We start from the raw sequence: 24481 nt of genomic DNA on the forward strand, positions 1-24481 counted from the left end.
AACTCCCTGCAAAGAACACAAATGAAGCAGATTAACATCATTTTCTTTTGATTAAATAAGATCGGACAACGTCTGAGAAACGTTTTGAACTCGCATCCCCCGCTGTCACAGCTTGCAGTCCGACAATTACTGCGATAAAGTCTGACGTGCTGATAATCAGCAAACATTAATAATAAAATCACAGCTGTTGAGTAAAAAGATAACACAACTAAATCAAACTCTTACTGAGGAATGTCTTTTCTAATGGTAATATACAGACATGCATTTACTCACAGAGTAAAGTTAAACCATGCAAGACAAGAGAAAATCTCTCAGTGTAAATATATGGTGAGCATTCTTCATATCACCCAACCCTACGGCACAGAGCCTTTGATCAATACATGCATTTCTCTCATTCTTCAGACACATTCCTTTACTCTGGATTGATGGGAACGTTTGCCCGGTAAACAGAGACAATCCATCAAAACAGAGAGAGAGAGAGAGGAGACGTTTAAAGACCCCGTGACCTGATATTCGGGTCTCTTCTAGTAAAGAAGACATATCATGAAAATCAGACTTTTTCCATGTTTAAGTGCTATAATTGGGTCCCCAGTGCTTCTATCAACCTAGAAAATGTGATAAAGATCAACCCAGTAACTTAGTTTTGGTAAACCATTCTCTGCAAGCATGTGAAAAAATTGCTCATTGAAATTTGGCTCCCCTTGTGATGTCAGAAGGGGATCTTATTATAATAATACCGCCCCTTAATCTGCACTATCCAATCACAGCACTAACATTTAGTGCAGAGATCAGCTCATTTGCAAAGGACAGACCCAAAAATGACAAATTTTTGCTTGCACCTACAAAGTGGTCATTTTATCATGCTATAATAAATTATCTATATGGTATTTTGAGCTAGAACTTCATATATGTAAAGTCCCCTTTATGCAAGACTCAGGGTTTTATTCATTCACTGGGTAAAAGTGATACGTCGACAAGCCAGAGGATTCTGGGGTATTAACATGTCTGATTTAGTAAAACATGTTTCCAGGCAGGAAAGAAATGATTCTGATCATTCTCTGCCAAACGCATGAAACATAAAAGAAGCTAAACTAAACAATTGCAATTGTGTGTCTTAAAGGCTTGTAGAATAAAATTTTATTGGAGAAGAAAACAATGATACAAACACAACAAATGTAATGTATTACTGTTACCCATTAAAGGGATAGTTCACCTTTTTTTGTCATTATTTACTCATCGTATCAAACCTGTATACATTTTTTTTGTTCTGCTGATCACAAAGAAAGATAATTTGAGCAATGTAGCCACACAGTTTTAAATGAACCACTGAATCCACAATATTTTTATCCTACTATATAAGTCAATGGTGCTTGAAACAAACACTGTAAACAATGACAGAAGTTTCATTTTGGGAATTTCCCATTAGAGGAAGTCTAATCCCATTGCTCTGTTTATATTATAAAAGACAGATACCTACAGATACTGTATGTTTATGACACAAAATCCACTGGTAGAATTTTATCTGACCAACAAAAACCCACAAACAGACCAGACCGACAGATCAACTAGTACCAGTTGGAAATTGTTAACTCACTTACAATTCACGAGTTTGCATTAACATGTATTCAATAGGGAATGAGATTAAGCATATTTGCCGTGGTGTCCGAGGGGAGGTCTCCAAACTCTGAATTTTAGCCTGAACCCAGAGTACACCCCTCCTTTAACTGAGATAGATGTACTAGCTGAGAGTGAGGTGATGGGGTGAAGGAGGGATAGGTGGCATAGGTGATGGACGGCTATTTATAGACACCTGTTCGCATGGATTGGTTGGATCACATGACCGTGCTCCTCCCAAACTTAGTTCAGATAAAATAAATACTGAAAATATACTTAGATTAATCTAATAAAAATGTATTTTATCCAGTGTCTTATTCAGTGTACTTTATTTTTAATATAAATATATATATGGTTTCTTATTGTAATTTAGAAAGCAACTTATCATGTTTAAGACTTCATATGTACACTAAAATAAGTTAAACATTGCGGGACATCTGGTCTTCATCGTGTCACCTGACAATTTCTCAATCTGGAAGAGGAAACACAATTTCAACACCGCAAACCTGGAAAAGTTTCATGCCAAAATTAATCTGAGATCCAGCAAGACCTCCGTCTCCCTTGGAGAGCTTTTTACAATGACATCGATTCACAATAACATTTTTGGATATGACTGATCATCTGATAAAAACTGCATGGGATGGTAAAGGTCTGAGATGGACATCATTTTGGGTAAATCTTAAAAATAGAGGAGGACATATGTGTCCAAGCACCTGGATGAAGGTGAACAAACAGCCTTTATTCACATCAGAACTGATTCACCTCATAAATTCACTTTATTAGAAAACTTAAAGTCAACCAAAACGGGAAGTAGTTTAAGCTCCCAAAATGCCTAAATTGAATTAATTGACTTAACACAAAAATTAAAAAATCTGGCTTCCGAGAAAACACAATTTGGGGATGCAAAAAAATGAACCAAGATAGAAATCGTACAGTTTGTAGTGTTTATGATTTGCTTTGAGTCATGCTGCTTATTGACAACAGGACTGTGAAATTTCAAGGTTGTGTCAAAATAAAAGTATTTCTTTTGTATAGATATTCATTTCGAAGGACGTATCCTGCAAAGTTGTCCGATACACAGTATTGCAGAAATAATATTTAACATAATTTACAATACTAAAGCAGTGACGAGGAACTTTTTTCGCATTCTGAGGCTGCATTTTAAGCAGCTAGTCGTCAAATTGGGACGGCCTTATTAGCCTTCAGTCGAGCTGCCGTGTTGCAATCGGTTTTGAAATGCAGCCTTCAAAGGCCGCAGCCTTCGAATTAGGACACAGCCATTATTTCACCTACAGAATTGGACCCATTTTGTGGATGCAAAAAATGAACCAAGATAGAAATGGTACAGATTGTAGTGTTTATGATTTGTTTTTCTTATACGTCCTACACTTGGATCAAACTCGCTGATCTGTTTTTCTTCAATCATCCAATCTGGTATGAATAGATAGAGCGGGTCTTCGATAGGGCGAGCGGTTCGAAAGGAAAAGCACAAAGTCCCTGTGCTATCATGGGACGATCTACAGAAATGTCAGGAAAAGTGAGGTCAGTCTCGTATCCGCTTGCCAAGCATGAGCACATCTGAGTGTTTGTTGAATGGATAAAGAGCTTGTTGGACTCAATGACTCGGTTTGAGAGGCTTTTGTTGAACACAAGAGAGGACACGAAAGGATGTGGCACAGTGCTGCTTACAAAGATTTATTCTTTATTTCCGAAAACATTGTCATTTCATTTAGACATTTTTGCTTAAATTTGAATTGAGGCAGTTTTAGAAATAAACAGCATGTCTACCAAAGATATTTGGATTCATTTTAAAATGACTGTAATGAAAGAAATTCATCAGAAAGTGTGAAAGTAAATCTAACAGAGCACAGGGTCAAGATATAAACCATCCGTCTTCTCTGAAACTAAAACCCACAATATATTCAACAAAAAGTCCTCTGTGCCGTCTCAATTCAGTCACATACTCAACTCCCTTCTGTATTCAGAAGTAAATAAATCATCATTCATCTTTCAACAATCCTTTGCTTTTCTCCACAAACATATGCTCGAAATCCCGACCGGATGCTTCTGTAATGAAACAAAACAACTACAGCAGGACAGAAAATAACTACAGACTCTTTGATTTGTTTATACGTCTTTTAACAATGTCCTTAACTAGACGCTTTCACTAAGAAAATGTGAGAGGTACCTTCTTTAGCAAAACTCACTACCATGTTGCTAGGGTGATCTGAGTGGTTGCTAGGTAGGTTATCATTTTGCATTTGCTAACATGCATTAGTTAACATACAGTTGCTATAGGGTACATTTATTATATTCTAATCCGCCAAAAATCTATGGCTAAATTATAGCATCTGAGTATCACTTTTTATTTAGTATAACAGTATAGTTAAAGTTTTAGTATACAGTATGTAAAACCGGATGAACATTTGCTTCTGCTAAAGGGTGGGGACAAACCAAGCTGACTGTAGCGCATACTGTCGGGTTGACTCACATTGCCCATGTGTTGGCTACGTCAGGGACCAAAGTTGCCCTGACACACCAAAAAGACGGCGGCCAAGTTGCACGTCCAGTGAAGTCTGCGCCTGCGGCAGTAGTTGGTGATTATTATGGGACGTACACACCAAACGCAAATGTAACGATTTGCGCGAGGCTGACGCGGGGCGATGCTAATTATGCTAATTGGGCAGTGAGATTGCCACAAAAACACATCCTATTCACCTCAAACACGTCTTCGCGCAAGTTTAAAATATTCAACTCCAGCGAAAAATGAGCATGACACGAAGTTAAATCCTGCGAGTAATCTAGAGCGAGGAACGTGATGATTCGCGTTTAGTGTGAACGCAGCATTATTCAAAATAGGAAACTGGGAACCCATCCACACGGAGACGCGTTTAGCTGCGTAAGTAAACATTTTGTATCGTATCGACATTTCATCCAGACGAATCCAGCATTTTGGGAGCCTGAAACCGCTATATTTTTTAAAACCGGGTCCCAGAGTGGATGCACCGCAAGGGTGTTGTGTGTACTAGAGGTCTTCTCGGGTCCAAATAAATGTACCCGACCTGAAATTACCTGAATCACTTTATAACCGAACCCGACGTGCATAAATCTTTTTTTTTTAAAGAAAGACCTGACCCGAGACAATCCCAAGAAAATTATTTCCGAGTCCGACCCGAAACAGTGACATTTTTTTAAACCCGAATGTTAATGGCACGACCGACATGTGTGCAGTCTGCAGCCCCGCATGCAGCAGTCAGACAGAAACCATGCTGGTTTCGCAACCAATTTGGCGAGCTGCTCCATTTGTTTTACATTGTTATCTGAAAACAAAACACAGGTAATCGTTAAAATGTACATTTAAAATTGACTGACATCTGTCTCAATGAAAATTAACCTACCGCCAGTCACACAATGTCGCAAGCGCTCTTGGCAAACTGAGGAGAGGTTTGAATGGACATTGACGCACACACGCGAGAGGGTTCGGGTCTTCGGGTCCGTTTGGCAAAAACACATTAATTATAAATTACCCGAGACCCAATGCCGCTACTATTATACGCAACCTGTGTCCGAGGCACACGTGAAAATTTTAGACCCGAACCCGATCGGGTCTGGGGTCGGACATCAGTTTTTCAGATCTAAGTGGACCCGTGAAGACCTCTAGTGTGTACATCCCATTCGTATATTTTGTAAAATGATGATGTCATCACCCCAACCCTAGTCAGAAACCAATACGTCATTGGCTTGCTTCCTCACTTCCATTATTCTTGTGCACTGGTTGGCTATGCTGAAACCGATGTGAATCCCACATGACCACCACCACCACTTCGACATGATGAATTGACCAAATGAAGTCCTGTGACTGACTTTGGTAGATGGTGTGAAAAACACCAAAAACCAGCATCGTTTTATTTAGCTTAGCTTTAGGGGGTGTGCACACCAAAGCTTTTAAATGCGGCTGAAAACGTTTGGAGGACACCGACCGAATGCCAGCTGGTTTTTAAGCTGACCGCCAGCTTTCTTCAGCTGAGCGCTTTGGTTGCTGTGATACTTCATATTTGTTTATCAGTCGTTGTGCGATGCATCGGTTGGTTGTTGTAATATTTGTCCCGCCACTCCTCCACTGTGACTGGACGGCTGTTTGAAAACTGACATTGAAGAGCTAAGCTTTTCACCCAAAATTGAATATTTTACAACCGAGCGCCAGCTTTCAGCACAAAAAAAACACTAGCTGCTGGCTTTTTGAATGCAGAACTTCCATTGTAAAAAATTTAAAAAAGGCCGGCGTGGGCATAAAAGCTTTGGTGTGCACGCCCCCTTAGTCAATAAAAAAGTACAAATAGTCCTTATGTGAAATGTATAATTACATTAGATCCCCACAAAGAAATCTGATTTATTTTAATATATTTCAAATGCTTTATATATGGTCATCAGATTTCTGAGAACCAACGAACTTTAATAAATTAAACAAACCCAGTAAAAGGGTATGAGCGAGAAGTTTGGTCCATGTCCTGGGTCTGTACAAAAGACTCACAGCCCTTTCTCTGTATAATGTCAGCCTAAAATGAACTCTTCAGCCCTTCTACAGCCCAGCATATGGAGCTGAAGATTTAATACGCGTATGAAACACACTCCCAATGCTGGTCGGTAAATATGACTTACACTTGCACATTTTTTCAATTTATCTCATTGAATTAAGGGTGCAGACTTACGGACGCTGTAGCTCGACTCTGAGCAGCACCATCCGTCTTGAAGGCATCTAAACATGATAAACGCAGGCTGGTTGTGTAATGAAACGAATGTTTGAGCGAGTGGACCGAAGGTCACAGACGTCCTCCCCTGTGGCGATGAGAACTACAATGATGTAGTTATTAAAGTGAACTGGTTTTCATGGATCGTCAGACTACATCATAGCATTTCATTGGCAGAACCCACCATCTGTTATTCGTACCTTCTGTAATACCCTTCAAAAATGTCTCCTGCTTACTTTAAAGAAAAATAAGGAGTGTTTATTTGGATAGCAGCCCGTCGAGGCCTTTATCCGCTTTGGCATCTATTTCTAATAGAATTCCACCTTAAAGACATTTCTCCTTCCAGACTCAGAAGGTAAGTTGATGTTTTGTAGCAAAAGTCAAAGGAAAACCTGCGGCCGTATTTCACAGTAATTCGCCCTGACGTCTCTATCCACTGCGGTGACATTTTGGAGGGAACTAAAAAAAGTGGAACTAATACACAACACCTGTTTCTTCTCGACATCCGCCATTATATCAAGTATACCCACACGGACAGCTGTGCGGACTGACGGCGAGAGAGCGATTTGACAGACTCAGAGCTGACCGTAATGACTTCGACTGTAATATTTCACATGTGACTTTTCAACGGCGTCACACGTATCGATTTCTTCCGTCTACGGCTTACGTACTCAGGAAGTCCGACAAAAGAGCTGGTTTCAATTACTGGAGCCAAAGTGCATGTGACAGTGCTGACCATCATATGCCAGTGTGCAATGTATGATAGACGCTTCAAAAGACAACTGCACCAAGTTAAAGCTACAGAAACCCATTAAACTGATTTATCACCAGTATGTAGTAGACTCAGGTAATAAAGTTAACTTTTTTTTGGTGATCAACAGTAAAAATGACAAATTTTTCCTCTTTGCAAAAGGAAAAACCAAAAACAATCAAGAATGCATGATAATAAGGTATCAAAAAATGTAACTATAATGGAAGCCAATGGGGCAAAAACTGCCACGAAAAGTAAATAACGGGAGAAAAAAGCATTAAAAAAAAATCATCTGATACATTTTGACAGCAGTTTAATTGAGTAGATGTTTTCAGCCCCCATGAACAACACAAAAGGTTATTAAATTTGCCCACAGTGCATTCTTGAGCAATTTCCCAAAATATGTGTTAATATAAGATCATTCCATTTGCTGAAACACAGAGAAAGTTATTGCCAAATTAAGACTAAAAAAAACCATAGTGGATGAAAACGTCCCCAACAACAACACAAAAGGGTAAAGTTATTTGGAATTAAATAAAATTCACTCTCCCTTCCAGTCTGACTTTAGAAAACAACATAGTACCATTACATCTGCAACGAAAGTGTTCAGTGATATAACTACGGCTTTAGATGGTAAACAAATTTGTTCAGCTCTTTTCCTCGATTTATCAAAGGCTTTTGACACGGTTGATCATGGCATCTTATTAAAAAGACTTGCCACTGTTGGTCTTTCTGATTCTGCAATAAATTGGTTTGCTAACTATCTATCAGGTAGAACACAGTCTGTGGTCTTGAAAGACTGTATGTCATCTGTCCTATCAGTTTTAAAGGGCGTACCTCAGGGATCAGTTTTGGGACCTATTTTATTTTCGTTATGCATAAATAATATTTGTCATAACATTCCAAACATTAAATATCATCTCTATTCAGATGATACTTTTATTTATTGCTTTGCTTCATCAGCTTCAGAAGCTCTTAAATGTTTACAGTCAGCATTCAACACTGTTGAGTATCGCCCTTGTGAACTTCAGCTGCTTTTAAATATAGATAAGACCAAATTAATGATGTTTTCAACCTTTAAAGCTGAACCAAAAAATGTTCCTGAAATTTTATCATTGCAAGGAACTAAAATTGAATGTGTTATGAGTTATAAATATTTGGGCATTGTATTGGATAGTCAGTTAAGTTTTAAAGTACATATTGACAAATTAATTTCCAAACTTAAGTTAAAACTTGGCTTTTATTACAGAAACAGAACCCTGATTTTCATTTAATGCTAGAATGTATCTGGTATCTGCAACATTTCTACCTTTGTTGGATTATGCAGATATATTTTATATTTTATTTAAAAAAACTTGATAGAGTTTTCCATAGTGCCTTGCGTTTTATTGTTGGGTGTAGCTGTCAATGCATTTTATATGAGAAGGCAGAGTTACCATCCTTGCATACTCGAAGAAGTTTTAATTGGTATTGTTTTATTTATGAGTCGATTTGCAGTCTTAATCCACATTACTTGTCTCTTAACCTCTCAAACCCCAACGGACGCTACAAACTTCGCTCAAATGATTTGATGCATCTTAAAGTTCTTAGGGTTCGAACAGAGATAGGGAAAAAAAAGGTTTTACATATAATGCCGCCTCCTCAAAGCTCACCACGTTACCGCCACTAAATGAGTTTAAGCTACTTTTAACAAATCACATGTTTTAGCCTTTGGTAAATTGTTTGTTGGATTTATGAGTGTGTTTTTTATGTTTTGTTGTATATTGTATTGATAAAATCACAAAAGATGCAAATATAAATATTGCAAATGGTGAAAGTAAGAAAGTAAAAATGAAGAAGCTCTGTGATGCGTGTGGCTGCCACATTCAGATTATATTCAGGTCAAGTACTCACAGGAAGTTTGAATGTGATCAACGGTTGTTTTACATTCATCTGTCGTGCACTTTAAGGACTTTGACGTTACGTTTAACGGATTCTGAAATTTCTTAAATGGCCTAAGGCCAGGATTAAGCAAATTTTAAGTGAAAGTATTTGATTAAAGGAATAGTCTACTCATTTTCAATATTAAAGTCAAAGTACTCCCAAAAGTGCTATTCCGCCATAAAATATAGTTCCTCTTTTAAATCCGCTTAGAAAAGCGCTACGTTTTATTTTGTACCACCAAACTTGCTCGTATAACTACTCATCTAAAATAGGAAAAACGTTGATGTGTTTGGTCACTTCTAACCTTATCTCTGTTTGATACCATTGAATGAATGGGGCTAAGCTAAATGCTATCGAAGTGACGCAGCGCGCTCCAGCGCTTACGTGTACGCACACAGATGATAGAGGGATGTATCAACAATTCTTAGTTAAGGTAATAACATAGTTTAATATTGAAAATGAGTAGACTATTCCTTTAACGTATAATATGTGCCGAGAGCATTCGTCAATATTATTAACTCATTGTTGACAGAGATGGTGTTTAGTGGCTTTTGCATCTGAGATCTTCATATAGATATAAATGTTTTTGGTCTTTTGATGGTACACAGTATTAACCTTAATATTTATGTATTTCCTCTGAAATGGTTAAAATGTAATGTCTTTTCAATCGGACAACCCATTACTTCAACCAAACTGCTATTGTAGCCTTTTTTTTATTCAAATTTGCAATATCCAAAAGCAAAGTAAATGCATCTTAAATTAAAAAAATACTTTTCCTGTATATTAACTTATTGCAAACAATGTGGTATTTTATATATCATCCAGCCGGGTATGCTTTTAATCTGAAGTATGATTTTATTTCATTTGAGATGATTTCTCTTCTCTTATGAGTTTAACAACGATCCATGAGATAGTGTGACTCGACTGCCAAATTAACTTTGACTGAAATCTAACCCTCCGTTTCCAAAAGAAAACTGTGACTAATGACTCATTTCCTTCTTTTCTTTGCCATTTAATTCTCAGTGTTTTAGTTGCATTAGTAACTCAATCTGGAGCACTGAACAGCTACTACAAGCCCAAGGTCAAAACAAGATTAGCCGAGGTCAAATCTGCTTCAAATGACCCAAATCCTTGGCTACTGTCACCCTGAAATCTCAAATCGTAACACTGGGGTTTTATCAGTCTTGGTGCCAAACGGAAATATTTTGCAGTTGATTAATTTAATTAGCAAAATGCCAACCACAAATTCAATAAACTAGTCAAGGTTTTTGGTTTCAAATTTACCCAAGCATACAACAACAAAATAAAAACGATACAAAGCATCACCTTGTACTAGGGGTGTAAAGATCTGCATTAAAATTATTTGATGTTTTTTTTATGATTTTAGCACAGCAAAAACCTAATAAATGCATTAAGTACATACTGGAAAAACTACATATCCATGCATTTCTACACAAGTCAACATCCAGCTGTCAGAACGAGGAGCTTGTCTGTAGGGTGTAAAAGTAAATTCTGTGTTCTGATGACCTCACGCACAACATGAGCACACACATGATGATGGATCCTGCTAACACAACACTAATGCAATTTCACACGCTCTCAGGTCCAAACTTTAAAGCAGCACACGCAGCTGCTCGCAGTCGCAGCCAGCTGTCATGTAAAGCACCGGTTGCATGACAGCCAAACCTGGAGACACCTGGAGGAAGACCTTGCTCAGCTAATGAAGCAGCGGTATATGAAACCACATGAAACATCTTTCAAGATCTTCTAGTGTTTCAAAGTTAAATGAATGTTTTGTAGAGTTTGTAACAGAGACGAAAAACATTTCTGAGCCGAAAGCGATAGGATATGGATTTTTTAGATCCTAGAAGTAAAGAGCGTATAAGTATTCTGTTGTCATTGTCACCCAATTCAAAATAATCCCTCTTTATGAGCTCTGATGGGTTTTCCGCCTCTTTTGATTGCCAGGATATAATCTGCACTGATCATTGGCTGTTTTTGAACAATCAGCTGATGCAAATAGTGGAAAAAATTATATATATATCAGTATTTTTAGTTTGTAGCATATACCTTGAGGCTGTGAATGAGTTGCAGTCAGCAAGGAAGCAAATATGCTAAGTGTGCAAAATAAAAAGCCAACTAATAATATAATTACGCTGGAAAGCAAATAAGCAGTTTTAAAAGGACAGATAAACAGCTTTCCATCTTTTAATGTTGATGTCAAAGGTTATTTGTCCAATTTGAACTCATTGTTTTCAAGCCTTCTGTCACTTGGCCAAATCTGGAAGATGACAATAAAGACATGTTGTGTGACATCACGCACTCATCTTCCTAAACCATGAACAAAACATGTTTGGTACTAGTATGCTGTGTCAGTACTTCCTAAAGCAAAACTGTGAAAGATGCCTTGATGCTTTAAATACAAATTCTCAAAAAGGGAAAACAGGTTGACATTAAATCATAAAATTCAAGAGTGATGCTCAACAAACCCTCTGCTTCCTTCCTGTCTGCATCCACAACAAATTCACTATTAACACTATAATCACTTCACTATAAAAGTCTTTTTGATTGATTCTACAGCTTCTTATCATGAAGGTCAGAGTTAGCAGAACAACATCTGTTTTCCTAACATCACTTTATTTTGGAAACACATGCTGTGTGAGCGGAAAGAGGAATCCAGCCAGTCACCGTCACTATAACTGATCAACAATAAGTGACACAAATGACAACGTTTTAATCTGGATATATTACATTTCTGGGTCTTTGTATTAGGTGCCAATGTTTACCGTCATTATATTATTAATCCAAGAACACAAGTGAAACCGAGATAACATTTCAATTGTGTGAGGATCACACAATCCTTTACCTGATATAACTGCCTACATGGCCGTTGATAAACCAGCACCATCTTGTGGATGAACATCATCATGGGTGAACTTCACAAAACAGCACAAAATCATTTTTTTCTCAAAGCAGATTTTAGGATCATAAATACGCTTCACTTTGTGGCATCCAGCTATCAGCTCTGATGTACAGATGAGCAGTTAGGTAGAGAAAGAAACCCATTTCTCATTGCACTTGCTTATTTTTGGCTTTTGCAAAGATTTCCATATTTCTCCATGGGACTTTAAGAAACACGATTGAACTTTCATCATCTAACCTTCTCTGATAACGTATTAAAGCAAACAATGCGGGAAATGAATCAGGGAGTTGGCTGATCTGATCCAGCAAGCAAAGACAAACTAAAGTACAGGAACTCCTGAGGTTATTCCCAGACACAATAAATCTGTGAATGCTTCAACATCAAGGGTCAAGACACAGACATTTCAGTAAAACATTTACAATCTGGGTCGGCAGCAACCTGTCAAACAGCAACATAAGAACAAAGACGAATAACACTGCAGACGTCTGAAACGTATTTATGCATGACTGGAAATTAATACAGATGTGCGGCATCTTTCAACCAATAAACTGTTTCTAAAGGAGAAGGACAGAACAAAATGTCAGGAGTGCAAAATGTCATAGGTTTGAGCCCAAGGAACACACATACTGGTAAAAAAAATTGTTTATACATTGTAATGCACTGTAAATTGCTTCGGACAAAAGCATCTGCCAAACGTGTAAATGTTAGAAGAAAAATACTGTTATCCATCCATTCTTTAAATTAAACAAATACTCATGTGCTGTAATAATAAATTTACACAAATAAAAAAAGATCACACTACAGTCATTTCTTAATTTGGGGTAAAATATGCCACAAAATTTAGGGTGTAACTGTGCCCCTTGAATCTTCAGAAACATGTTAATTATGGGAGATGGGGTGTAGAAAAAACTGCAACAGTTTCTCTGGTGGGAAGAGTAAACACACACACACACACACACACACACACACACACACACACACACACACACACACACACACACACACACACACACACACACACACTGGTGGCTGCGCAGACAGATGAATAACAATGCAGACTACTGCATTCCTCCTGCAACAATACAACTCAACACAATGATCTCAGTCATTTCTGATCCAATACACAACCAGCTGAGGTTCGAGAACATGCGGTCACAGTACGTGACATATCTCAACACAAACACACAAAAAGAAAACACAAAAAACACCAGATTGAGAGTGAAAAGTTGTGTCCTATGCAAGCTTAAGTTTTCTCATAATCTGAATGCTGATGCGACGCGAGACAGCACGAATACACGATACGAAAGTGTTCGTACACGAGCGCCGTGATTTACAGACGCATGCGTCATGATGCACGATACGTCATAAAGAATAAAAAGATACAAAGTAACAAAGGCGCGCCAAATGTATCTTACCTGAGTGCGGCTATGAACGGTGGTCGAGTTTGAGTTTAGCGTCTGTGAGAGCTCAGATGATCATAACGTGAGTGAGATGATGATGATGATGGGGTAGGTGGGCAGATCTACAGGAAGTGAGGGGCAGAACCCGACCCGACATTCACACAAGACCTGCGCAGATCCGACGGACAACAAACACACTGGCTACTAGATTCAAAACAGCATACTACTCGCACTATTTCAGTAGTGTGGATCATAACGTATACATAACGATGGATCATCGTTATGTATACTAGACAATATTACACAGTTGTCACGTGACCTCCAGTAAAAGTGTTTAGATTTTTACATCTTGCAACTTCTGCCTTTCTGTTACTGAAGGGTTTGGCAGAAGGACTTTGTTCAAAACATTGAAGAAGAAGATTGGGCTGTTGTATGTGATCATGTGTATACAAAATGTACTTCCCTTGGGATTCCTGAGCTTAACTTTACATTTTAATAGGATATACTATCTTACATTGATGCGTATGTTTATAAATGTTTCAAGTGTATTTGGTACTGCAACAAAATTTTGCCATACTGTAAGAAAATACATCTCATTGAACTAACTGCTTTGTATTTATTAAATCTTAATGTGAGAAGCCTGTTTAAAAACGATCCTTGTCCTTGTACGTTTAGCTAAAAATGCATTTTGTACTTTGGTCTGCACAGGCTCACTCTTTTAAAATATGGATCTTACAGATTGCCACATGGTTGGCACTTAAAAAAGCTCACATATGACAAACATCAAAACTCTGACAAATTCTTGCTGATGGTCTCCTCTTTGGAAATATATAAAAGAGCTCTCTTGACAAACAAACAGAGACACAGGACTGCCTTTAAAGGGGCCATGGCATAGACTTTTTTTAAGATGTAAAATAAATCTTTGGTGTCCCCAGAGCACATATGTGAAGTTTTAGCTCAAAATATGATATAGATAATTTATTATAGCATGTTCAAATTGTCACTTTGTAGGTGTGTGCAAAAATGTGCCATTTTGGGTGTGTCCTTTAAAATGCAAATGAGCCGATGATGCAAACACTGATCACCATAATGCTGGTTTGATGCCATTCAAACTCAATTGTGCAGTCAATTATTATTTTCTCTCTCTCTGCACTAAATGTCAGTGTCATGGTTGAATAGTGCAAATTAAAGGGCCGTATTATTATAATAAGATCTTCTTATGACATCATAAGGAGAGCTACATTTCGAGCTATTTTTTCACATGCTTACAGAAAATGGTTTACTATAACTAAGTTACTGGGTTGATCTTTTTCACATTTTCTAGGTTGATAGAAGCACTGGGGACCCAATTATAGCACTTAAAACATGGACGTTTAATGCCATGGCCCCTTTAACTTCCTTTAATTGCCTTTTATTTACTATTTAATTATCATTATTTTCTACTTCTTGTATTTTGGTTTTGTTTATTCAGTAACATGAATATATGCTGTGATACTGTTAATGTCAACCTGATACTGTAGGCAAACAATAAAAAAGTGTTTTGATTTTTATTCAGTTGTCTGTATGAATGTGTATTTATTAAATAATCAGTCATAAAGGTTAGTGGATTGTGATTCATTGGAAATGGCCATGTGAGAACGGTTTCACATAATAATTTAGTAAAAATAGTACAGTGCCTTTCTGAACCCAACCACTGACTGTAAAATACTCATGCAACAGAACGTTCAATAAATCTCACTTATATTTAACAATCAAATTAATTATTAATTTAATGAATGGCCAATTAAGTATGCTATATTAAATATTTATTAACATCTAAATATTAGGACATTAACAAAATGTTGCATAATTGCAGATGATGACATTGGTTAGTGGTGATTAGTTAGTGGTCATGGTTACCTAGTGTGCCCCTTCAACCCTTAAACATCCTTCTCACACATATATATCACAGTCACAAAGTATTGAACCTGGTTTAATATAACACACGTCAAATGGGTTATTTTACAACATCATTAATTTCTGAAGAAAAGACTCATAAATGAGAAGTGTGTGTGTGTGTGTGTGTGTGTGTGTGTGTGAAATTACTTGCATAACTTAATGCTCCCTGTCTGTTTTTATTCTTTATGATAGTGAATGTAGAGAGAACTCACTTTCACAAATGTACAAGATGCCAAAGGCAGTAATGTCTTCATAGTGAGATTTGACTGGTCTATTTATTTTACTTTACACTAGCATTGTGTTGTTTGTACACTGGAGAGTAAACATGTGACCCTGGACCACAAAGCCAGTCATAAGGGTTTTCTTTAACAGAGATTTAATCAAATGAACTTCCCATTAATGTATGGTTTGTTAGGATAAGACAATGGGTCTCATTCACTAAGCATGCATACGCACAAATTTGTTTGTAAAATGTGCGTACATACGTTTTAACTTACAAATCATGAACAAAAAAATATATATATAAAATGCGAGACAGATGTTATAGGGTTCATTTTCCTTGTTCATGATTATTGCGTACATGTGGTCTAAGTTGATCTTCAATTTTGCAAACATTTAGAAGAACTTTTAGTATGAAAGTTTTTGTTGAATCATGATTTGTAAGTTAAAACGTCAGTACGCACATATTTTACGAACAAATTTGTGCGTAGGCATGCTTAGTGACTGAGACCCAATATTTGGCCTAGATACAACGATTGGTGCATAAAAATGAAAATATTGAGAAAATAGCCTTTAAAGTTGTCCAGATGAAGTCCTTAGCAACACATATTACTAAAGATAAATAAATTTTTTTATATTTTACAGTAGGACATTTACTAATTATCTGCAAGGAACATTATCTTTACTTAATATCCTAATTATTTTTTGCATAGAAAAAAATCTAATTTTGACCCATATTACGTGTTGTTGGCTGTTGCTACAAACGTACCCGTGCGACTTAAAATGGTTTTGTGGTCCAAGGTCACATACATTTTTTACCAGTGAGGAATAAAGTAAAATTGGTTTGAAAGTTCAGACAACCTGTCTGTCGTTTTACCCAGCTTCAGCCCAATGCTCCTCAAGAGCCCCACATTTTCTGCATAAGCATAAACTTCAGGCAAGAGGGAAATGTTTTTTTGTATTTCCCTTTTTAAAACCCAACTTTACACAAACTCAATATAGTCCTCATCAGATGGAAAATGTCTGTTTAATCAACTCTGAAGAAACAAACATTAACATCCACCAGCTTTGATACAATATCTGTTAGGAACGTTATAAAATGCAGCAGATAGAACTTTAATGTCAATAAACGATAGAAAAATATGAAGAAACTATAAACATCACTTAAACTCTGCCTCGTACAATAGCTGGTGAATTTTTAATTTTACTGCACTTTTCTTAGCGTAAGGCAGCCGCCTCAAGTACGGCAACAGGCTAAACAGAAACATCTCATCCTCCAGATCATCCGTCCCCTCCGTCTGCCACTTCCGCTTCCGTCCCGGTCCTTGCGAGCCGGACGCCGCGTAATGAGACGATCCGTCCAGCATTCCGTGATCCTCCTGAAAGTCCTGAACGTCGAACGAAGAGTTTCCGTCCGCCGTCCTCTCCTCCTCCTTGTCTTCGTCATCTCTGTCTTCCTCGGGCTCGTCCGCCGCCAGCGATCTGGACTGAATGAAAGGGGTTAAGAACGACATCTGCCAACTGTACTTCCAACTGCGGTGAGACGTTCCTGACGCTCGTCTCCGCTGCTCTGCACGTTTGTCTTTGATGAACATATCCCGCAAACTCTTCCATCTCCGGCGGCAGTCCTCCTCTGTATTGACAAACAACAGCAAGATGGTAAAGATGACACATGGGGCGTTATACAAAAAACTGTGTGAATATTAAACACAATAAACAATGATATCATAAAATAACTGTAATTTAAAGTGTGTGTCATAGTTTAAATAAAGAATAGGAACATGAAACTTGAAATGTTAACCAGAGATCATCACTTATTGCTTTTTTTTACACTTACAGTGATGTTTACTCCTCAATAATAAGTGCATTGAAATAAAAAAGTTATAACAAATTTTATGCCAAAGACCAATTTGAGAGTATATATTATATATATATATATATATGACCAAACATGTATTAAAAAACAGGTAAAACTTCAAAGAAATTACCTGCATTTTTGTAAACAATTGGCTTTACAGAAATGTTACATGAAGCATACATAAATGTTTGTCTATAGCATAATAATAATAAATCAAATTGTTTACTATAAAATACCTCGGATTTAGGCAACTTGCTGTGTAATTTAAGTTAGTTTATCTATTAAAATCAAACTTTTAGATGCAATCATATCACACTTAATGTCCAGAGCTGGGTCAAAGTTTGCACAACTACAAAATGTCAAGTTTAACCAATTCACCCATAAATGATTTCTGTAACTCAAACCTATTTTTAAACTAACCCTAAAAGTCGAGAAAATATCACGGATATCTAAAATTAAATCTTTAAAATTGGATTCTTGTTAGCCTTCTCTGCAACAAGCTAGCAGCTAAGTTAGCTGTTTTGGGAGTAAAAGTTTAGAAATCTTATCTCGTACCTGGTATTTCAACCTGTAAACTTACAGCTCGCCATGCTTTGGCTTTTCTAGCAGAGTCTTTGTATGAATTTATTGTTGAATTGTATAACTCTGGATAGTCGGACACCGCCGCTATTAACCTCTCCTCCATTGCTAATAGCATTGGGCTGCAAACTGTAGCAGATAACAACTGTTGCCGTCAGCGCATGCGCAGTTTCTCCTCTAGAGGGCGCTCGGTGGCTCACAATACGCACAGAGTCATCAGAGATACATTATAGTAGTTCTTTAAACAGTAGAGGCTTTTGAACAAGGTAGCCATTTTTAATATATATATTTTAAATAATTGGCTTCCACAAAAATAAAATCCACCTGAAAAATTATATTAAAAAACATTTGCATAACCAGATGTGATTGGTTCACACTACCTGCGCTGAGAGAAATAGTCATAACGCATGTGATGTAATTATATTTTGTAATTATATTTAAATAATTTTATTTACAAAATACACCGTGATTTTTTTTTAAAGATAATAAATTTTTATGCATACCCGACTAGAGTTCCGTGCTTACCGCCCTCTAGTTAAATGTATCTTTCAAATGACACTATTGTATTTTTTCCTACCCTGTCAGTCTAACACAGATTCGACACATACGCCACCTTTCGAAACACTTGTGAAATGCACCACATCGTTTAGCCATAGTCACATGACTTTGGTGTTTCGAATCACTTCATCACGTGACATGGGTGTTTCGAAACATCTACGCTTTGGGTTCCCGACACAAGTGTCGAAACGTCAGTTTCGCGGCAGCCATCCCTAAAGAGAACTCGGAGTCGGAGTCTTGGTCGGATAAAGGACAGCACTGTTTTGTGGACTGTAAAGCCGCCTTTCCACTGCACACGACAAACAACGGCCGATAAGCCGGAAGTCATTCATTTCCTATGTTGAGTCGCAAAGGGGCTGCGTGAAGTGCCGACCATCCGTGGACCATCCGTGATATAAAGTACTGTTTTGAGAAGATTTGAGTTTCCCTGCCATTCAAACGACATATCAGTCGATTCATCTCAAGAGTGATTCGTTTGTAATTCGTCTCCTATGTGATTCATCTGATCGATTTATTGTGAAATTGCAACTGAAATAGGCAAGTAAATTACACCTCTTGAGTTAATTTCAACGCACGGTACAGACTAGTATTTCCTATTTGTTCTTTTGGGATATCGTGGTTTGATGGACGGTTGATGTCAGTAATGATTCAGTGATTCCCTAAGCCTGGAAACTGCAGTGTACACTGTGAGATTATATAACGTTCGTTTAAATGTGTCATGTGAATAAATTTTGTTCATAAACTGCTATTTAAATAGCAATAAGTCAGCTCCTCTCTGCTTGACGTGACGTTTCTAGCTGCTTCTCGCTGGACGTCTAGCTCACGTTAGCTCCACCCATTTGCTCTGCAGTGAGAAGCCTCTCAGCAAAACACTGCAGTGAGCTCCAAATGGGCGAATCGGGAGTTGGATTCAGCATCTTAGGCTGAGACTAGTGTTCAGTCGAGTAGTCTGCTGGTAGGGTGACATCTGAATTTGTGTGAGCGATCACAGATCAAGAGGAAAGATCATGGGCAAGTCATACTCAAAAGAGGACTTTGCTAAGTCTGCTCGCTTGATTTATGAAGACATTTTATGTCAACCAACCCTCTTACCAGATGTAGGCATAGATCCGGATCTGCTGAAATATTCTGGTCCTGACTCTAACGCTGTGCTGCAGGATTACTCTAATGAGATACTCAACAAGGTGCCGGATTACATCAATAGTTTTGGATCTGCCATTAGTGCACTGAAATCAGTCTCTGATGCTGTTGGACTTGGAGCTTTTGTGATTTCCATGATCATAGAGATCGCCATCAAGCTCAACACTCAGACAGATGAACCCACATACAACCTGATACGACGTGTGTTTGGGAAAGAGAAAGCTTCGAGTGTCCGAGACACAATGTCAGAGTATCTGAAACGCCATGCAATGTTCATTAACGATACACCACAGTTACAAAAGGAAATAGGGAGACTGGAACAGCAGCTGAGCATGAATCTGACCATCCTTGGAAACTCCTTGCTGGATGATGGACAGATGAGCAGTCGTGGGTTCAAGATCTGGGTCAACGGAGCTGCCTTCCACGTCCAGATGCTGATCCATGAGGCTCGACTTCAGGACTGTGAACCTGAAACACACTCTGTTGAAAAAGTCAAAGTTGCAATCAGTTTGTATTTAGGTTTCCTGGATTCTTTGCTGGAGAAATACAAGACCTTCAAGATCAATTCAGATGTGTTTGTACGGGAACATCCGTGGTATTGGGTTGAAACGCCGATAGACTATGACCCATGTTATATGTATAATAGGGAAATTGAAGGATGTAGAAGAAATATGAGACGTGTTTATGCTCCTTCCCCGTGTACTGGTGAAGATTATCCTAACCCGTGTGGTTATAAAAAAGAAGTTATGGCGGCTTTAATGGATATTATTTATTCAGAATATGAACCGGTCAAAGGTTTAAAGAGTTATTTTTTAAATATCCAGAACAATCTCACCTCTCTAATCCATCAACATGGTTCATTCACTCTGCCGTCAGCTGTAGCAAAGAGTATAGAAGTACAAGAGGGGAAACTCTCATTCGTTTTTGGCAACAGTCACTAGGTGGCGCTTCAGTAGCGCGGCCGTCATTTTGGAATGAAAATTCTCACAGCCAATTCATTCTCAATTCATTATCAGCCAAATCAGAAGCGCAATAGTAAGTTTCTTAAATTAAAATTGTGTTCACTTGCTACACCTACACGAAACGCTGTATTGTCTTGTATGTATGTGTTGATTTGTTGTTGTTATCAGTTGTGGAATCCAATCATTAAATCAGGAGTGGGGAACCCTGGGACCTGGAGGGCCACTGTCCTGCAGAGTTTAGTTCCAACCCTAATCAAACACACCTGAAAAATCAAATTAAAGTCTTCAGGACTACTTTGAAATTAATTTCAGGTGTGTTTGATTAGGGTTGGAACTAAACTACGCAGGACAGTGGCCCTCCAGGACCAGGGTTCCCCACCCCTGCATTAAATAGTTAAAATGGCGCCCTTTGCCGTCATCCAACATATATCTCAGACATTAGATTTGGACTCTGCTTTCGAACCGCTCTCGCACTACTGTGATGTAATCCGCCTTTTCTGTGTACTTCATCATATGCTTCAGATGCTTGTCGAAGATACGTAGAGCGACTGCCTTTGGGACATTAAGGTAAGTTTAAGACACAAAACGCTGTAAAACTATAACTGTAGATTTCTAGGTTGTCAATGATATCAATTAAAACAACATACAGTATATACACAGACTGACATTGCAAAGTGATCTGAAAGATTTTTGATTGTAATGGATTGGAATGAATGATGGACATACTCCTCGCTTGTAAGTCACATTGATCTAACGTTACTAGCCTACTGCTGTAAATACGTAAATGTAAATATAGTAAAACTGCTAAATATTGCATGAAATGCTGTTAATAAGAAAGTTTATTGTTTACAGTAACATTTAAGCGATTTTAGACTATTTTAGCGACAAAGATGCCAAAGTGAACTGTTTTTCGGTGCGCATCCGCACACAAACTCAAAAGCCCACGCACTGAAACGCGTGTTTCTAAAGTCACGCAAACACATAATTTCTTTGGGCTTGACAGGAGATATACGCTCAAATTATCTTGTAATGCCACAGTCTCTGCAAGTATTCTCATATATACAGTTTATTATAAGTGAGCAGTTCATATGTGTCAGTGTATCGAATTCTGTGACCTATCGTATTCTGTGACTAGAGGTCGCCATTTAGCAATTGTTCACGCGAGACCACGCCGGGCGCCCGTGCACATTATCGTGAGCGCGGCAAGGGAGTTTCTAACGATATACGTGACCGCCCACTGAGCGATGACGTCATTTACCCTCGCTCGCTCTAGTCTAGCGTATGAATGAAGCAGTCAGACTTTGTGAGAAACGAACGCCCCGATTAAAATAACGCGAAATAGGTTCTTATCTAAAATACATCACACATGTTTTGTTTTTTTACTTGGGGCTGTTGCTATTAATTTTACACACACAATCTGGTAGACAGCTTACCGAAATCTGTGACCTCTCTCTGTTTCATTCAGAATTGCAATAATGTTACTCAAATTCACTCTGTTGATGTCTAATCTCATCTGTAATATATCATCAAATGCATTTTGACCTGATGTTAACACTTACACACACATACAGCAGGGTCACACAATCTGACGGACAGTATAACAGCCTACCGAAATCTGTGACCTCTCTCTGTTTCAGTAAAATGTTTACATTGTACATTTCAAATCTAAATTGTCTGTCAGAAATAAATAATTTAAATAATGGTCATAATGTATTTTTTGCGTATGTTATGGTGTGCATTTTGTTTCTGCAGGGATGTTGAGTTCCTTGCTTCTTTTTTTGTCCTTGGCCAATCACATGCCTGAAGAATAAACAAGTTAACAGGATTCCCACAGGTCCTTGAAATCCTTGAAAGTTTGTGAATCTGAGGGGGAAAATTTCAAGGCCCTGGGAAGTTTGTGAAAATATACATACATAGATACAGGTCATTGAAAGTGCTTGAATCTATTTTATGCAAGAAGTTTTCTGGAAAAAAATCCCTGTGTAGTGTAGGATAATATCATAAAAACTCTAGACTTTTTATGCACACGTGCTAAACTGTTCACTTTAAATGCTTATATCTTCTGTATGTGAATGTTGATTCATACCAAAATGCTTTTTTGTGTGTTTGACAAATGAAAACGTCTCGGGTTACGTATGTAACTGTCAGGGAACGAGGCGCTGCGTCTCCCATACTTCCCGCCTCACTGTAACACCGTCTTTGGCAATAGTTATAATACCTGGTTCCTGCGTCACCCTGTCTTTGTCGTTAAGCCTCACCATTGGATGAATTTGATATTCACATTCAGACACACTTACCCCTGGAGGCGTCCCCAAAGTGTCACCGCAGTGACCCAGCGCGAGTTCCCTCGAAAGGGAACTGAAACAATATATCTTAAAGGGTAACACAATGTAACCTTGCTCTCACTCGAAATGTGTCCCCCATTTAGTCCTTGAATTTGAGGGTATTTGACCTGGAAAGTCCTTGAAAGATCCTTGAATTTAAAGTTAACTAAGGTTTTGGAACCCGAAGTTAAGTTACAGCATGTCCCCTAATGAGGCCGTAATATTTATTCTGGAGGGAGCCCGCTGCTCGAGCACCCTTTTCACCTTTTTCATCTCTGACCCGTTTTCATGCCTGAATTTTTTAGTTTATTTTTTAATCATTTATTTACATAATCATTATAATCATTAGTTATCCATATCATTGTTTATTTGATTATTCAATATTATTTTTATTATTATTATCAATTTCATTATTATAATTTTTATCATTATATTATTGTTTATTCTATATTCTATTCATTTATTCATTATATTATCCATTTATTCATTCATTAATATATTTCTATATTTTATACATTTATTCATTTATATTATCATTTCATTTTATTCATTCATTTATTCATTATATTTTATTATATTATTCATTTATTTAATCATTCATTATATTTCTGTGTTTCAAATGTCTTTTTGATTTCATTGTTGTTTAGTCTTATAGTTGTCTCACATTTCATTTCATTTATTTATAAAGCACAAATAAACACAACAAAAGTTGACTTCTGTGCTGTACAGAGCAAAAAATAAAATAAAATAGAAATTGCCTCCGAAACCTCAACCCACTGTCCCCTGTGGTTCTCCTTGACAGAGAAGTCCAGCCCGCTGGGTCAGGATGCGTTGGCGCATGCCTGGCCAAATCTTCTACTCTATGCCTTTCCCCCGAACCCCTTAATTCTGCCAACTCTCCACAGAATTCTTCAAGGGCACCACAGGATGCTCCTAGTGGCACCGAACTGGCCAGGCAGACCTTGGTTCCCAATGTTATGCCGGCCTCTTAAGGGGTAGCCCTGGAGCCTACCCAGGAGACGGGACTTAGTCCTTCAGTTACAGTACAGGGGCAGATTTGGCACCCACACCCAGATCGGCTACAGCTCTGTGTCTGGCCGCTGAGGAGCCAGAACTACTGCTAAAGACTTGTGGCGATAAGGTACAAAACACAATTTTGAATTCTAGAGCACCTTCCACCAGGAATATCTATGCTTGTAGATGGAAGCTTTTCACTGATTGGTGTACACCAAGAGGGTTGGTCCCAGAACACTGCCCAGTGCCAATGGTGTTATGTTTTCTGCAGTCCCTGCTGGACAATAACGGGGCTCCCTCTACCCTAAAGGTATATGTGGCCGCAATTTCTGCCCAGCATGTAAAAGTGAATGATCAGTCACTTGGGTCACATATTCTAATCACACGCTTTCTGAAAGGTGCACAGCGATTGCGTCCTGCTTCAACCGTTAGGGTACCCGCATGGGACCTCAGTCTGGTTCTAAGGGCACTTACACAACACCCCTTTGAGCCAATAGACCAGTGTGACCTTAAGTGGCTTTCAATAAAGA

At 38.0% G+C, this 24481-nt stretch overlaps 2 protein-coding genes across 2 annotated transcripts in view; both read right to left on the reverse strand.

Annotated features, from left to right (window-relative positions):
- The window catches only part of disp1 (dispatched homolog 1 (Drosophila)), a 58921-nt gene extending 45425 nt beyond the window's left edge, over nt 1–13496 (reverse strand). The window contains exon 1 of the mRNA XM_065256508.1: nt 13375–13496. The gene's annotated coding sequence lies outside the window, so the exon portion shown is untranslated. The remainder of the gene's footprint in view (nt 1–13374) is intronic.
- Nucleotides 13497–16524: 3028 nt separating this feature from the next.
- LOC135737934 (uncharacterized) lies at nt 16525–18105 on the reverse strand. The gene is made up of 2 exons (XM_065255788.1): nt 17930–18105; nt 16525–17149 (listed from the first exon to the last, which is right to left on the reverse strand). The coding sequence occupies exons 1-2, from the start codon at nt 18069–18071 to the stop codon at nt 16677–16679; spliced, it is 615 nt and encodes a 204-aa protein (XP_065111860.1). The 5' UTR covers nt 18072–18105; the 3' UTR covers nt 16525–16676.
- Between the last annotated feature and the right edge of the window lie 6376 nt (nt 18106–24481).

The sequence above is a fragment of the Paramisgurnus dabryanus genome, chromosome 12 (assembly GCF_030506205.2).
Source record: "Paramisgurnus dabryanus chromosome 12, PD_genome_1.1, whole genome shotgun sequence".
In the NCBI taxonomy this organism is placed as follows: domain Eukaryota; kingdom Metazoa; phylum Chordata; class Actinopteri; order Cypriniformes; family Cobitidae; genus Paramisgurnus; species Paramisgurnus dabryanus.